This window comes from Eleginops maclovinus, chromosome 21 (assembly GCF_036324505.1).
Source record: "Eleginops maclovinus isolate JMC-PN-2008 ecotype Puerto Natales chromosome 21, JC_Emac_rtc_rv5, whole genome shotgun sequence".
Lineage (NCBI taxonomy): Eukaryota > Metazoa > Chordata > Actinopteri > Perciformes > Eleginopidae > Eleginops > Eleginops maclovinus.
This window is the reverse complement of record NC_086369.1, coordinates 4520696-4535732: the sequence shown is the minus strand read 5'-3', so window position 1 is coordinate 4535732 and position 15037 is coordinate 4520696. Positions and strand designations below refer to the sequence as shown.

At 41.1% G+C, this 15037-nt stretch overlaps 2 protein-coding genes across 2 annotated transcripts; one reads left to right on the top strand and one right to left on the bottom strand.

The window, feature by feature from the left end:
- The first annotated feature begins 611 nt into the window (after positions 1-611).
- zgc:112982 (uncharacterized protein LOC503771 homolog) lies at positions 612-9474 on the top strand. The gene is made up of 11 exons (XM_063912633.1): positions 612-804; positions 1512-1555; positions 1707-2375; positions 2792-3604; positions 6730-6899; positions 7144-7267; positions 7640-7712; positions 7993-8114; positions 8536-8635; positions 8753-8855; positions 9115-9474. The coding sequence occupies exons 2-11, from the start codon at positions 1521-1523 to the stop codon at positions 9126-9128; spliced, it is 2223 nt and encodes a 740-aa protein (XP_063768703.1). The 5' UTR covers positions 612-804; positions 1512-1520; the 3' UTR covers positions 9129-9474.
- Positions 9475-9746: 272 nt separating this feature from the next.
- On the bottom strand, positions 9747-14939 carry lipib (lipase, member Ib). Its single transcript, XM_063912842.1, has 10 exons — positions 14820-14939; positions 13506-13897; positions 13232-13340; positions 12997-13098; positions 12684-12773; positions 12435-12602; positions 12081-12170; positions 11616-11724; positions 11342-11515; positions 9747-10766 (listed from the first exon to the last, which is right to left on the bottom strand). Exons 1-10 carry the CDS (start codon positions 14878-14880, stop codon positions 10682-10684), a joined length of 1380 nt encoding a protein of 459 aa, XP_063768912.1. The 5' UTR covers positions 14881-14939; the 3' UTR covers positions 9747-10681.
- Positions 14940-15037: the final 98 nt, after the last annotated feature.

The window sequence follows — 15037 nt, the reverse complement described above, 5'->3', positions numbered from 1 at the left end:
GATAAATGTAGTGCAGGGCTTAATGCAGCCTCTTTATTTTACCATTATATCTCACTGTAGGTCATTATTTTGCTGCTCTGAGATTCAAATCTTGTCTCTTTATTTGAAGAGTTCCTGTGCAGGTGTATTGCTCTGATATCAGATCATTTATTACATTTTCACAATTGAAAACAACTAAACTTCCTGTTTGGCCTGTCGGCTTCAAAATAAAATAAATGTGTCAACAATATGAACATGTTGCAAATATTTTACTGGAGGTAATAGTTATTGTGTGTAAACCTTTAGATTTGTAGAGAAGTTGCACTGTTTTATATGTTAGAATTAAAGGTCGATATTACTATGACGTGAGGTGTTTCGACAAAGACAAGAAAGAAAAGATAATTAAAATGTTTGGAATGGAAATAATTGTTCGAATGACAAGTCGAAATTACACATTTAAAAGATTGCCTCTGATTTGCTTAATATAAATAAATCAAATCAAATCAAATCAAATCAAATCAAATCATAGCATTATGTGTTCATGGTATTTGTTTGTCTTTAAATGTAACAACAAATCCTTTTATTGTGAAATGAACGGAGCGGAAGTGTCCAAATAGTTCCGTTTGCGGCAGTGAAACTAAGTTAACAGCCATTTTCCTGCAGACTTTGATCAGAAAACAACACATATTGCCAGATTTTGGTTATACCTGATGAATAATAGGGTTTGAATCTAAAATAAGAAATTGTTTTGTTGCAGGTTTTTACTTGTTTGTTTCGTTTTAGCTAACGTTAGCCGCGTGAGCCCGTCGCGTGTTGCGTACAAAGGTAAGAGACCTAGGTTAGCTGCTAACTGCTTATTAGCTTTAGCGTCAGCCAGCTAACAGTAAGCTTATATTTATGTTCTGAAGGTTAGGGGAAGTAAATAAAATACCCATTAGGGGCTATCTGATGCTCACTAATGCAGCCAAAGTTAGCTTCTTTGCAACTGCAAAGCTGTTGTGTTTTTTAATCGAAAGGATTAACGTAATGTTTAACATGTCATTTAAAATGAGGGTAATGCTCCTTAATCATCCTGTTGTATTAATACGTTGACTTAAGACTACTAATGCTGATTTGTTTGTACAGCTATAAAACGTTATAACTCAATATATATTACACTGTCCTAACAGTTTTAATATTCTTTTCAGGAGTTAAGGACTTGGTTTCTAATTTACAGTAACTGCAGTCTATGCTGCTCAGTTTCAAGCTTTGAGGAGTGTTTGGACTCACGTATTAAAACAGGTGTCTTCTATTATTGACATTCTTATTAAATGTTGAGGGTGACTTTGGCTTCTAAAACTACATGCAAAAGATAGCCTACCCTTGATAGACCCATTGCCATGTTTCTAAAAACTAGACGTCTAGATGCTTTTCAGTCAATTGTAATGACAACAATTCTCCTTGGTAATACCAAGGGTCTAGGTATCTTAGTAATAACTGCTTCTACGGCAGTGTTGTGTTTGTCTGTAACCTCTATTTTGTTTTCCCGAAAGGTTGACTAAATGTCACGACCACGGTCCAGATCACCGCGTTACAGGTAAATGTGTTAGCTTTTATTCATGTCCTCTTAAAACTCAGAAACGATTATCCTCATTATTTTTTGTAAGGAATTCCCAAATAAATTCTTTGTTTATTGTTTCCTATATTACAAGTGGTGACACAGGTTTTTTGTATATTTTCTTTTTCAGGAGGTTCCCATGGGATGAACCCGACTTTGATACTCATAAAGTTGTTGCAGAGCTGGACACTAATCCGTCAGATAGGAGCCCCCTCCCTCGGGAAGAACCTGAGGATCACTGGGGTTACTTTAGGGAGGACATGCACCCTGAATCCCAGAGAAGATCCTCTCCTTTCCAAGATGACCGTCAGTTTGGGCATCAACGTTATCCAAACCAGGATGAATTTCACCCCAGAAGACTACAATCGCCGCGTTCTGATGCTATTGGCTTCGAAGATGACCCGAGGCTTTCCCTGCTGCAAGATGGAACAGGAGAAAGACACAGAGGAGGCTTTAAAGAAATCTTCCAGAGTTTTGAAAACAGGCAGAGGTTGCCCCAGTCGCCCACAAGGTTCCAGAGGGAAAGATTGCCGCCAATGCCAAGGCCTCACTCAGACCACAAACAAAGAGAGCCGGGAGGAGGCTGGAGGAGAGAGGAGAAAGGCAGAGGGCGAGGGAAGTTCAGGGACCTCAGTCCTAGTGTGAGGTCAGATGACCAGAGAGGAGGACCAGGTAGGGAGAGAGAACAGAGGAACACACAGGGTCCTTTTAGAGACAGACGGAGAGAGGATTCACAGCAGGAGAGGAACCCGTCCTTTAAAAGGCAAAGAAGAGAAATGGATGACGCCACTCACCTTGGGTAAATTTTAAGCAAAACGCTTTGCACCACTGTCTGAAGGAAACGAAGAATGCAGAAGATTCTCATCTTTCTAATTTTCCATAGAGCAAAATTCCTTACTGTTTGTCGTCACACCATATTTTGGCATAACATAAATGACTAGTAGTCTGCACGACTTAAATGAAGGTCCATCTTCTTCGTCTTAAATCTTTCTTGCATTGAATCTCCTTCTGATTCTTCAAAAATCTGCATGTATTTTACTGAACCTATAGTTTTTTAATGAAGATGGCAGCATTACTGGTAAAAGCTCTCTTGTTACAGGTTAAATGATATTTGATATAGACTGTAAGATAAATCCAAGGCTAATTTAAACTGTACATTGAATTCTAAGCATGAATAATTGTTGAACCATTTCACCTCCTCTTATGCTGTCACAGGTACAGGAATGAGGAGGACTTTGGGGAACAGCGTTACTCGGTGAACTCTCCCAGAGATAGGTTTGGAGGAGACGCTCAGGGGAGCCTCCCCCGTGGAGACATTCGACACTCGGGGGCTCTCGTCATTGAACATGATCACGGCCTCGTGAACAGCAGACAACCGCCACAATGGGAAACATTTAGCAGTCGTGGAGACCCTGACTTTGATCGCCCTAGGAGTCCCCGTCCAATGAGCTCCTCCCAGGAGCGTTTTAGGGCGCCAGACAGCAGGATGGATGATGGTGAAAACACTAGGGGACGGCCTTTTCAAGATAACTGGAAAGAATCCAACAATAATGAAATGAGGAGGAACCCCGCGCCCCAAGATATACCAAACCCCTTGAGGTATGGTAATCGAGATCATGTGAACCACAGGGGGAGGGGCGGTCCTCGCCAAGCAAAAGGGCACTTTAATCGTGGTCAAGGAGGACAGACCCCACTTCCCAGGAATCAACCTCGCATACAGCAGTCCTCCCAGGGATACCAAGATCTTGAAGAGCAAACACCAGCTTACCGACCCTTAAGGGAGGATTCCTACGAGGATCCCATTGAAGAGGAGCCTGAGTGGGCAGAAGAAGACAGGATTCAGCAATGGGAACCTCAGAGGCCTGTAAGTGTAGACCGTCGCTTACAGAGGAATGAGTTGGACCCTAAAATGCCCCGTCAGCGGGCGCGAGGATTGAAGGAACAGAAAACCAACAACCATAAGAGCGTCGTAACGAAGGAAACTCTTACCATCAAAGTCGACATGAGCCGTCCCGCTACCACAAACAGGTAGGGTCATTTAAAAAAATCAAAAAATCATCCAGGGTGAGAGGGGAAAGTTCACACTTCTCTTTCTAAGATCATGGAAAGCTGCTTAAAGAAGAAGGGAAAAGCCACATGGAAAGTAAAGGCCTGTTGAAACTCTTCACTTTCATTTTACTGGATTGTGTTGCAGTCTTACCTCTGATACAAACATCTACCAGATTTGCTGTTGAATCAAAATACCAGGATGCTTTTCAGAAGTTTCATCTAAAGGGGAAATCCCCCTCAAAGAAAAAAACAGGAAGAGCAACACATTGTGTTTGCTGCAGAAGCCCGGGAAAACCTCACCCCTCCAGAAGAAATCAAACCTAAGATTAGGGAGTGATGAGAGGGAGTGTTATGGGAAAAGGGGCCACAAAAGCTGCAAATCACTCCGTTAGGTTCTACACAAATAGGAACACTCACCAGCTATCTGTTTCCCTAATGCCATGATAAGATGGGAGAATTTGGCCTAATGCAACATGCAGGAAAGAATAACGCCACCAAAAAACAGAAGAAAAATCTATCGAGGCATATAGTTAAAAAATGAAACAATGGATTTCCAGACTGACTTCTGACAGAGAAGAATCTTAATGAGAAGGTTTTCCTCGAATGTAAGATATTTTTGATATATCAAGATCAAGTCTCAGCAAGTTTGGAGTCGGATGCAGAAGACAACAAATAAGAGGCACTTTTTACAGGATTCAATCAAAGACTGCAGACCACCAAAGGAGCAAGAGCTGTCCGTCAATAGGCTGCAGAAGTGCCTGCATCACAATCAGAATCTGAATTCCTTTAGGAGTCTCGCAGCGGGGGAAATGTGGGCTTTGAAACCAGAAGGAGAGCATATTGGAAGAACATGAACCAGGAGATTTTTTCTTTGTTCCTCAAGTTGTCCTTCCTTGACGCTGCTGTGAAAGGACAAACCCTGCAAACAGTTCATGTGCCTTGGTATGTCAGCACAATTTTTGATTTCCTTTTTTTGGAGGGCTAAAATAGAAGGACATGATTCGGTGAAGCTCTCCATCAATGTGACAATCTATTTGATGCACGTTTTCCGGTGAAACCAAATCCTTATACAAGCCGAACACTTCTGATTAAGCTGATTCCAACATTATCTGTTAAGGATTCCTGGCCTCATTTGAAGAAACTTCAGTTACGATGTGAAGCTGGATTCGAAAAGCCGACACCGCTGAAACTGAAGGAGGAAATATCTGTTCCCTGAAGAAATGTCACTGACGGGAAGGAAGTCACAGAAAGATTCAAAGATATGCAAGATTTGCCAATCCACTATGTTGTGAATTTCAACTGGGCACACAGGAGACAGGAGTCTGTTGTTGATGGAAGAAACGGTCTGAGAGCTCTGCAATTGAGAAAACGTTTGGAATTTTTGAACGGGATAAATCAGGATGTGTGACAGGAAGATCTTGACCAAAGCTGTTGGTCCACATTCCACATCTGATTTATTGAAATGGCAAAAAATCTGCATACCTTGATCAGTGGGAGGAAATGGGAAAAAACAGCACCAACTTTGGTCAAAATATGTTTCTACGCTGTGTCGATGAGCAGTGAGATTTGGTGCTTGCTGCTTTAAGAAGATCTGCATTCATTGGCCAAATACTGAAACACTTTTGAAGTTTGGCAAATATTTTTCCGGGAGGGGATTCAAAGCACCACTATTCAAAAGCTGAGATGCATCCAAGTTAAGGCAAACATTTATAACTGTGGAATTTTGTTTTTGTCCAGGGGAATGATGGATGAACATATACGATCACCTACAGCTGAAATAGAAAAATAAGAGCTGTGAATCTGTTATCACAAAAGCAGCAAAAGAAGACACCTGGCAGCCCTTCTAATGAGATGCATGCAAGTAAACATCAACACCTTCAAGGGGAGAAATTAAAGCATAATTCATGCTGTTGCAAGACAGTATGAAGACAAGAACATAAACACCCTCAACAGAGGATGCCCTGGACGAGATCATCCCTATGAGAAATTGATACGGTTTCAAGAGATGGATTGCAGACTCCTAATCAAAAGGAGAAATCAAAGCCTTGAGAATAAATTTGAATGCTTTTAAAAGGACAAATTGAAGCCTGAACAAAGGTGCGAAATCGGAGCAACATTGGGTTAACATAAAAGTGCAAGCCTCGAAAATACTTATTGGTGTTGCTAAAGGAGACATTTGCAGCATCAACTTAAAGCTATGAACATTAACCTCTACATATCTGGGTAGTTGAGGAAGTCATCCATGCCTTGAAGCTGTAAAAGCAAATATCGTTGAAAATGAAAGTCTGAAAATACACATCTCTGCTCATGAAAGAAGAAAGTTCAGATTGTCAGTAAAAAATGGGAGTTTCATCAGCGCTTTTAAGAGAAAGAGAAGAACAGTATCCTAAATTCTGCAAGAATGGAAATCCATGCAAAGTGGATCCAAAAGCCGAAAGAGGATCCATCCAACGCTGGAGGAACTGTGAGCAAAGCTTGAACAGATTATCGATCAAGACACGATATTTGATGAGGTCAAGTTCCCCGTAGCGCAGTCACACAGCATTACTGGAGTCGTCAACATATCAGAGGACTCAAAACTGTTGTCGGGATATTGGAGATTTAATGGATCAATCAAGAAAAGAAGTGTGAACTTTCTCCCGACATTTTAAACTCCCCTGCCTGTTATAAAGGGAGATACCTTAGTTTCCTGTCAGATATTATGCATTTGTACGATTCTCCTTACTTTCGAGGGTGAACACCTCCCTTTTTTAATTCAACATGTAGGGCGTAGTTATTGTACACATTAATAACCAATTGTGGGACTCAGGGAAGGTAAGTTTGCTGGGTAAGGTAAACTTTGCTTTTATTTAAATTTTATATTATTTACAAGTGATTTAGACCAAAATGTTATTTTCAAACAAAGTAAGCATTTTGTGTAGCATTTAAAAAAGTACATTCATATTGTGTTATTCAGGACATAAAACACATCTTCTACTGCCTTCTGGTCACTGTTGTAGTCGAAGCTAAATTCCAATATGTTATGTGGATATATAAACTGGCAATTCAACAGGTCTTCCTCGGTAAACAGTTGTACATTTGGTTTGGTTTCATTCCTCCTGCAGCTTGCTGTGTTACTCCTCGGACCGCCAGCTCTCGTTAGACCTCGTAAACGTCGGCCGGCAGCGTCAGGACTTCCTGCCGATGCTCGAACACTCGGGCACGTACCGGGAGAGCGCTGCGCACACCGGGACCTTTGCCAAAGAAATCATCACACTGGTGCACCAGGTCAAAGGTCAGCACTGCAAACACATCGATCCGTTATGGCTTTGGTTTTGATACTAAAACAGAACAGACAGAAACTCTTTATTTTGTTAGCGTAATGTTTTGTAAATCAAGCAGGATGTAAGTGAATATGGAAGGCGAGAAGTCCAAATTTGACGACAGCAAACAGACACAAAACACATTTCCATTTCCATTCGAGAGTTCTTCCAACATATTTAGGTATGATAAAATGTCTTTCTTATCTGCTTTTACAGAGCAGTATTTCAGAGATGATGGGGTCACCCTGAATGAGAGATTCTCTGCGCCTCAAAAAGGGGACTTCCCTGAGGAGGAGGAGACTGAGGAGCTGACGCTGGACGAGAGGTTCAGCGAAAACCGGTTGGTGGAATTTTCACAGGCGTGCATAATGCTCCTCGTAAACTTGGAGTACACAAGTAGAGAAATCACTGTTAGTCCTTGGTGTTACTAACGATTATAACAGGGTTTCTTATTTGTAGTTGGTAATTAGATGATGATGGTTAGTCTAAAACGTTCTTGTCAGTGTTGCTAAACCATATATATATTCCCCTTATGTTCATTATTTGCTATATTGTTGTAGTGGTTTTAAAATATTGAAATCCTCTCCTTAACAAAGTTTTCAGGTACCATGCACTGTCACTCAGACGTCTGTATTTTATACCCGGTTTATTCTATATATCTTGATCTGTTTGTCTTCTCTTGGGTCTGAAATGGCTGCTTTGTCTCTTGCAGAGGCTTCACCTTTAATATGAACTCTCTGCTGGACGATGACGAGCCTCTGTTCTCCAGACTGGGACCCTTACTGGTAAATAAACATCTTTTAATTGAGTTTTCCTTCAGGTTTGAAACAAAGGATGTCCATTTCACCTTGCACATTACAGTGCCGTATAATCTTTTCTAATGTTCGTTACTTGTTTTATGAAAGCAACACTACTCAACCCTACAATATCATAGCTGTATTTATCTTGAGGTATTGGATCAAATATATTATAGCATTTTATATAATCCATATTGCCCAGCCCTATTTGCTTTTTGGCTTTGTGGATACATTTCTATTTGAAAACATGTTTTTTTTTATGTTACAGCCGGTGCGTGGGCCAGGGGACCTGAGGCATGACCTGGAGCGGAGGAGGCAGGAGAGGCTGGAGGGAGTCAAAGTCACGATATCAGGGAGCAATATGTCACAGCACCCCCTCGGTCCAATCAGGTGACATTACACTGCTGGTTCCTGCTGTCATTATTTTTCCTGTTGACCCTTAAATGTCTTAAGTGTTGGAGCAGCAGCTGTATAGACCTTAACAGCAGCACTATGCATTAGGCCAGTACTCTTACAACACCTAAGTTGCACAGAAGTTACCAACCTATATAATGAGTTATAAAACATATTTGTCAAAGCTGAAAATATTCCAGTTGTCTGAAAACCAACATACTGGTTTACATAGTTGAATGTGCTGGATTAAGTTTAAGTCAGGGGAGGAAAGTAACAGAAACCTTTACACAAATATCTTCCTACGGTACTTTTACTTTACCCAAGTATTTCTATGTTCTTCTTATACTCCATCTCAGAGAGTAATATTGTATAACTATAAAATAAGAATCTACCAACTTGCATTTTGTGTTTCTCTCAGCGAGCCGAGTTTAGAGTACGAAGACGAAATGTCTCCGATGGAGGAGGAAGGATTCTCCAACTGGCCGGAGGAGCAGAGCAGGAGGCGAGAAGGAAACATGGTGAGAGAAACTGAGGAACAGTTTGACCTCTGACCTTTCTATAATGTGCTCCATCGGATTAATGGGGACTGCCTGTCAGATTTCATAGTGAATCTTAAACCTTTTTTCCTTCTTTAGGGACCAAGGAGAGGCGCTCCCTTCGCCTCCCAGCGCAGAAACACCCGCCCCGTTAACCGGCTCGGACCAATGAGACGACCAAACAACCGAAACCAGCCTGCAGGTACTGCACCCGAAAAACATTATAAACTCTCACTTAACTTAAGTCGTCATTTAAATCTACTAATTAGAAATCAGTCAGAAGTCATGTTTTTTTTATTTAGCCTCAAAACAAAGTCTTGACCCTTAGAAACGTAACTGTTTTAGGGAGTGTTTCGCTGCCGAGGTCATCGCCTTTTCACTTCCTCTACTCAGTTTAAATCTCCTTCATATTGTTTCTCCCTGACCTCAACTCTATCTTTCTCTGTATTTACCTCTCTTAGGTCCTAACTGGTGATCGGATACTGGAAATGTATCCTGTTTTAGATGACCTTTTAAACCTAACTGTAAAAAACAGCCCATCGAAAGTAAATTGTGTCCCTTTCAGGACAGAAAAATGTTGTTGTTTTTTTCCCTTGCACAATGTAGGCATTGTATCAAATTGTGAAGAAAAAAGGAGTTTGATTAAGGTAAATCAAATCATCAAAGCCTACATTCACACCCTTCCATCTTTGTTGATATGTGTCTTTCTGTTTTTGATCGTAAACACTTTGTCTTAGATTTATCACGTCGGTACATTTCACTTTAATGTCACCCCAGCCCTGACTGGTGTTGCTGAATGAATAAAATATATCTCATTTTGAGTTTGTGTCATTTGTTGTTTCAAAGTCAGATCGTTGCTCATTGGGTAATGCATGAAGCTCACAGGCCACTCTAAAAAGAAAAAGGAAATTAGCAAACAAATGTTTATAGCCCTTGATATTTCGTTCTTCTTTTATGGGGGGAAAGTTTCACTAATGACATGTGTATTTTCAAATGCAACCAACCTTTATTCAGTATGAGTAAGAGAAAGCTGTATAAAATCAATATATTACAAAAAAACAACTAGACAAAACTTGAGTTCAATTTACACCAGTCAACAACAGTTAAATGTTTTTTGTCAAATGTATTATTTATTTCAAACCTTGGTGAAAAGACATAATAGAAAAGACAACAGTTAAGGTTTACAGCACTTTTTCACGAGTTATCTGTCTTTGTATAGGCTGAAACATTTACTGACCTTTGAGTCTCTAAAGCAGTTTTAACAGCTTAAAGTCGCCCATATTCACAAACACCTCTTAGCTACCTTTCAAACCTCACAGTTTACAACTTTACACTTTAATACACATCTACATTTAGCTGTGGACAGACATAGCAGCGTCACTGATAAAGCACAGCACATAGTTTGCATTGATTGATTCATGGAAGTTGTTTGCTGTGGTTAGAAGGCACACAGAAAAAAAGCTGCATTTATTTCTCCTTGTAACTGCAGTGAAACTGAGCAAAAGTGTGAAATACATTTTTATAAATCACTGTGTTTCCTGTCTTAGTAAATCAAAAGTAGGAACCCCTATTAATACATTTTCATGTTGTGTCATTTTCAAGTAAACAAATACAGTTGTTGACATCGATGAACCTTATAGCTTCAAATACAATTTCACTAACTTATTTAACTTTGCTTTTAAACAGTTTATTATTTCCACAGAAAAAGGAGTATGTTCTTTACCTGTAAAGGAACAATAAGTGTTTCTGATGACCTAAACAAATATTATTTGTGTTTCCTAACCTCTGAGATTAATACTTGTGTCAGCTTTCCAAAATCCCCTCAGCAGAAGCAGCAGAGACAGGCAGGCTTCATGGGTTTTCCTCAGCTCCTCTTCATTACCAAGTGAGGAGGCTGCAGCTCCTCCTGTGGGAACCCTGGAGGTCCTCCTGGGGGCCAAAGACCCCGTAGTACCAGGAGGACGTCTGGTGGGTGAGTTAAATATGTTTCCATAGAAGAAGAAGAAAAAGTGTGTGTGGTCTGGGGACTCAGAGGCCGGAGGTGCAGGGCAACGGTCTGAAAGCCACCTCCATGTTCTCCTCCAGGATGATGTCGAAACGGCACATTACAGGCCTGACGGAGCAGAAACAGCACATTTATGATATAGAAAATAACTAAATGCTTGATTATCTTTTTTTTTAAACTGGCATTTAAAGGGGTACACTTCTGGAACTAAATATTTGGAAGATATGATCAGGACTGTTATTTAATTAAATAATCTTTTATACTTTTTTTTACATAGACATTCTTATATGAAAAGGTAAAATACTCATTGGACAAAGTAGTCCCTTTGGACAAAGTAGTCCCTTTGGACAAAGTAGTCCCTTTGGACAAAGTAGTCCCTTCAAATAGATAAAAATAATCTTAAAAATAGTATACATTTTTTGCTCGTTTCAAAAGGTATTTTGACTTTATTTTGGAAAAGCAAAGAAGAATCATCCTCTGTTTAATTTGATTTATTCCTGTTCCTAAAACTTGTGTGAATCAAAAATCAATATCATATTGATCTTTATCATATGAGCATTCTTTGCTGAACTCAATATTTGGTCTTGTAAAACAATTATCCCATTCTAATAATCCCTCATCTAAATCAATGAATCATCTAAATGTCCAAACTTCCTCAAACGTGTCTTTGGTTCAGCTCTGACCTCTCAGGGCACTCCAGCGGTGTGAAGCGTATCCGCAGAAGTCTGATTTTGTACCGGGGCCCGATGACGTTCCCGGTGTTGATTCTCATGGAGATCTTCTGCACCTGCTGCAGATCCTCATCGAACTGTGCCAGCAGCCGCGTGGACGTGTACTGCTCGAACCTGAGTGGCTTACTGTGAATAAAGAGGGGGTAAAGCAATCTGTATAATATTATCCTGAGCAGATGTTCTAACAGGTACAACTGGTACCCAAATATTTCCCTGAGAGACTCACTGATCCATCCGGGCCTCCGTGAAGTTTCTGCCGTTGTGCAGACGGATGTAGACGACACCCCAGCGGAGGTACTGGTTCCAGGTCACCATGTCCACTCTGTAGCTCATCTCTAACAAACAAAACATATTTATTATTTTGAAATAAAAGCAGAAATGATATGTTCAAATGTACATACATCTGCGGACATACCTCTGTATAACATGTTTCTGCATTGCCAGGTTATTAAGAAAGTTTGGTAAAGTATTTTTTAAAGGATTTGTTTGTGTTGGCCACCAAAATAAAACAAACCATATTTTCTTTAATTGATTAATCAGTTAAGTTTAAGTTTTAAAACAAAAATATATATTTCTTGTTGTTTTCATGCAAAAAGTAACAAAAGGTACCAGATACATTAAGTGAAGAAGTTCCAGAAATAGCATGAAGTTCCAGATGATATGCCTTGTGCATGATGTTTTTAAGACTCACTCCTGTAGGGCAGCGTGCTGGTGGTGCTGAAGAAGGCTCTGGTCTGCCCCAGCTTCAGCAGCGTGTCTCTCCACTGACTCATATCATACCCTGCAGGTAGAAACAGAAAGAAACAAGATCCATTTAATCAGTAAGAGCTCAAATGAACATTATGTCACTTCCCTTTTTTGTGTATTTATTTTTCTACTTGAAGTCTTGTGGAATTAAATTTTTTTATTAAAAAAATAGTTTTCTATTTTTTCTCCTTTTGAAACGCCTTCATAATTATTACAAATTTGACACCAAAGCAAGTTCCTTTTATGTGTAAACCTAGTTGTTGATCGACCTGGCTCTGGTTGTGGTTTCAGCACGTACCGAGCACGGGGCAGGGTGCGGGTTTGAAGGCCTCACACTGCAGACAGCGGCCCTCCAGGAAGTCGCTGTAGGACGAGCAGGGGTAACCGGTGAGGCTGCATGTCCGATTCAGAGCGCACAGGAAGAGGAACACCGAGCGCTGGTGGTCACACACAAAGTACTCTTTACCTGAGGGAGACACACACCTGCAGTGTGAGTGTGTGCGGTGAGTAATGGGTGTGTGTTGTATTTCTTATTGTGTGTGTTTACCTGCGAAGATGGTTTTGGGACACCCTGGCTGGTCTGCTCCACCGTTGGCGTAGAAGTCGATATGACCGTGAGCTCCTCTCAGTCCAAATGCTGCACAGGAAGAATACATGTTGAACATGTCTCTTGAGTTTTAAAGGCTCATATAAGACATCTTTTTTTTGGTGGTGATTATTTAGTTTCTTTAAATATACTGTAAACAAAAACTTTCTTAACAAGCACATGTGAAGTGCTTAAATGTAACGTTTGTTCATGTTTAATATCCAGGTTCTTCTAAAGCACTAATGTCACCTCTGAATACAATTTAGAATCTTACAGTCCATGTCGGTGTGAAGTACGTCCACGAACATGGCGTCCTTCGGGTCCAGTCTGTCTTCTGGTATGGCGCTGGTGAACATCGGACCGGCCGGGTCCAGACCTGCAGGGGAGGGGGAACAAGGGTCAACTATCAACTAAATATAACGTTCTTGCCGGAAAGCTCTCTTGGCACTCGTATAATTGCAAACTGCTCTGCTGCTTTTGTTGGCAAGTAATATATTGATTTAATTTACCTGTGATTCGTCCGATCTTCCCATTTAGGTTTGCTCCTACAAATCCAGCCAGGTGAGCTCCCAGACTGACGCCAATCAGGTGGACAGAGCTCAGAGACGCTCCTTCCTCCTGCAGACACGCAACATTCATAAAGTCCCTGTTTAGAATCATATTGTTCTCCCTCTTTTGTCTGAAAACAGCTGCCTGGAAACATTAAGACTGAACTTTAATACTAAATTAAAGTTGAATCGAAGAGGCTAAAGAAGCTGCTTCTCCTCACTCAGGTGGCCTCACCTGCATGGTCTTGATGAAGCCTGTCAGGTTGTGCGCTGCGTCCCGAGTGTAGGTGACGGCGGTGAAGTAGTTGAGGTTCGCCGCTCCTTTGTTCCAGTCCACCACGATGACGTTCATGTCCTCCTGCTCCGCCAGCAGGTGCACCAGGTGGTCGATCCAGATGGGGGGGGCTCCGGTGGGCCTGTAGCCGTGGATGACGAAGGCGGTGGGGCGGGATACGTTGAAGAGCGGCTGGGAGGAGAGGTGGTGGTGGTCGAGCTCGCGGCCGCAGTCCAGGTTGGAGCGGGTGTAGAGCAGCAGGCGCACGTACAGGATAGTTCCCATGAAGCAGTGCGACAGGTTCAGGTCTGTGAAGTTATCGCAGGACTCGCCCCCCCCACTCTCCTCCTCACCTGGATGCACAGCAGGTAAGACATTAAAGATGCTCATCATGCATGTAGGTTCTAAATACTGCAGTATGCCTGTTAGATGTTTATATAAATACTTTTGTTCATTTGATCTTTCTGATGGACAGTTTACTTTGGCATGTTGTTTGTATAAATATCTTAATTATATTGTATTTTTTTATTGCATATTCTTACTTTAACTTGTTTATTTCATTATTATTATTTCACATTTTTATATATATTTAATATTTGTTTCCCTCGAAGATACCACAAAACCCATTTCCCCCCGGTATAAATAAGTCTTCTGATCGTAATCTACTGTAATATGATATTATACTAATGAGAACTGGAAGGTTGATGGTTCAAGTCTCCAATAGTAAATAAATAAAAGAGAAGATAGATGAAAAATCAATTTTGGAAATTCTGTATGTGGTTTTATCAACATTACTATAAGGTGACATTCAAAGAGTTAGTAGAAACACACTTAGGTAGCATTCGGCATCAAAGTGAATGGTATTTTCCCACGGCGTTTCCCGCTCACACACAGGAGAGCATCACTGCCCTCAATAGGATCATGCTGCTATAAAAAAACACCTCATCCCCTACCCAACCCGCCCCACCCTGAGCAAGAGGGTGGCCCCAATCCAGCCCCAAAGACACACATTAGTAACCTATGAATAGCTGGCTGAGGGACTCTGTGTGTGTGTGTGTGTGAGTGTGAGTGTGAGTGACCCGGTGTATATTTACTTTATTTACCACCAGACAGTAACAGCACGCTTCAACTCAAACAAAGAGCAGCAGGAAAGGGTTACTTTAAATAATCTGTTCCCTAAGCTGTCTGCAGCCACACATACTTTATTTCAGCTTTGACTGTTTTTTAAGAAGTTTTTTATTGAATGAATAAACAGCTTTGTTGGTGTTGTCTTACCTTTGCAGAGCAGGAGGAGACCCAGCAGCAGCAGCAGCAGCAGGAGTCTGCAGGGAAGCATCCTTCCTACAACAGCAGAGACCGAGAGGGAACTGATGGAGGTAAAGACGCAGAGGGAACCAAGTGTGAATGAAGAGGGATGGAGGGAGAGAGCAAGTGAAGGAGGGAGGGATTGTTGTGAGAGGGAGGGAGGGAGGGAGGGGGGAAAGGAGGTGTCT

What these genes read in the sequence shown, in the direction of transcription:
- zgc:112982 (XM_063912633.1), top strand. Translation starts at nt 1,521, where the DNA reads ATGTCACGACCACGGTCCAGATCACCGCGTTACAG. An exon ending in CCAGACTGGGACCCTTACTG is followed by an intron (nt 7,713 to 7,992) that starts GTAAATAAACAT and finishes TTTATGTTACAG; the next exon opens with CCGGTGCGTGGGCCAGGGGA. An exon ending in GGAGGCGAGAAGGAAACATG is followed by an intron (nt 8,636 to 8,752) that starts GTGAGAGAAACT and finishes TTCCTTCTTTAG; the next exon opens with GGACCAAGGAGAGGCGCTCC.
- lipib (XM_063912842.1), bottom strand. Translation starts at nt 14,880, where the DNA reads ATGCTTCCCTGCAGACTCCTGCTGCTGCTGCTGCTGCTGGGTCTCCTC. An exon ending in GAAGATCGGACGAATCACAG is followed by an intron (nt 13,099 to 13,231) that starts GTAAATTAAATC and finishes CCTCCCCTGCAG; the next exon opens with GTCTGGACCCGGCCGGTCCG. An exon ending in TCCCAAAACCATCTTCGCAG is followed by an intron (nt 12,603 to 12,683) that starts GTAAACACACAC and finishes TGTCTCCCTCAG; the next exon opens with GTAAAGAGTACTTTGTGTGT.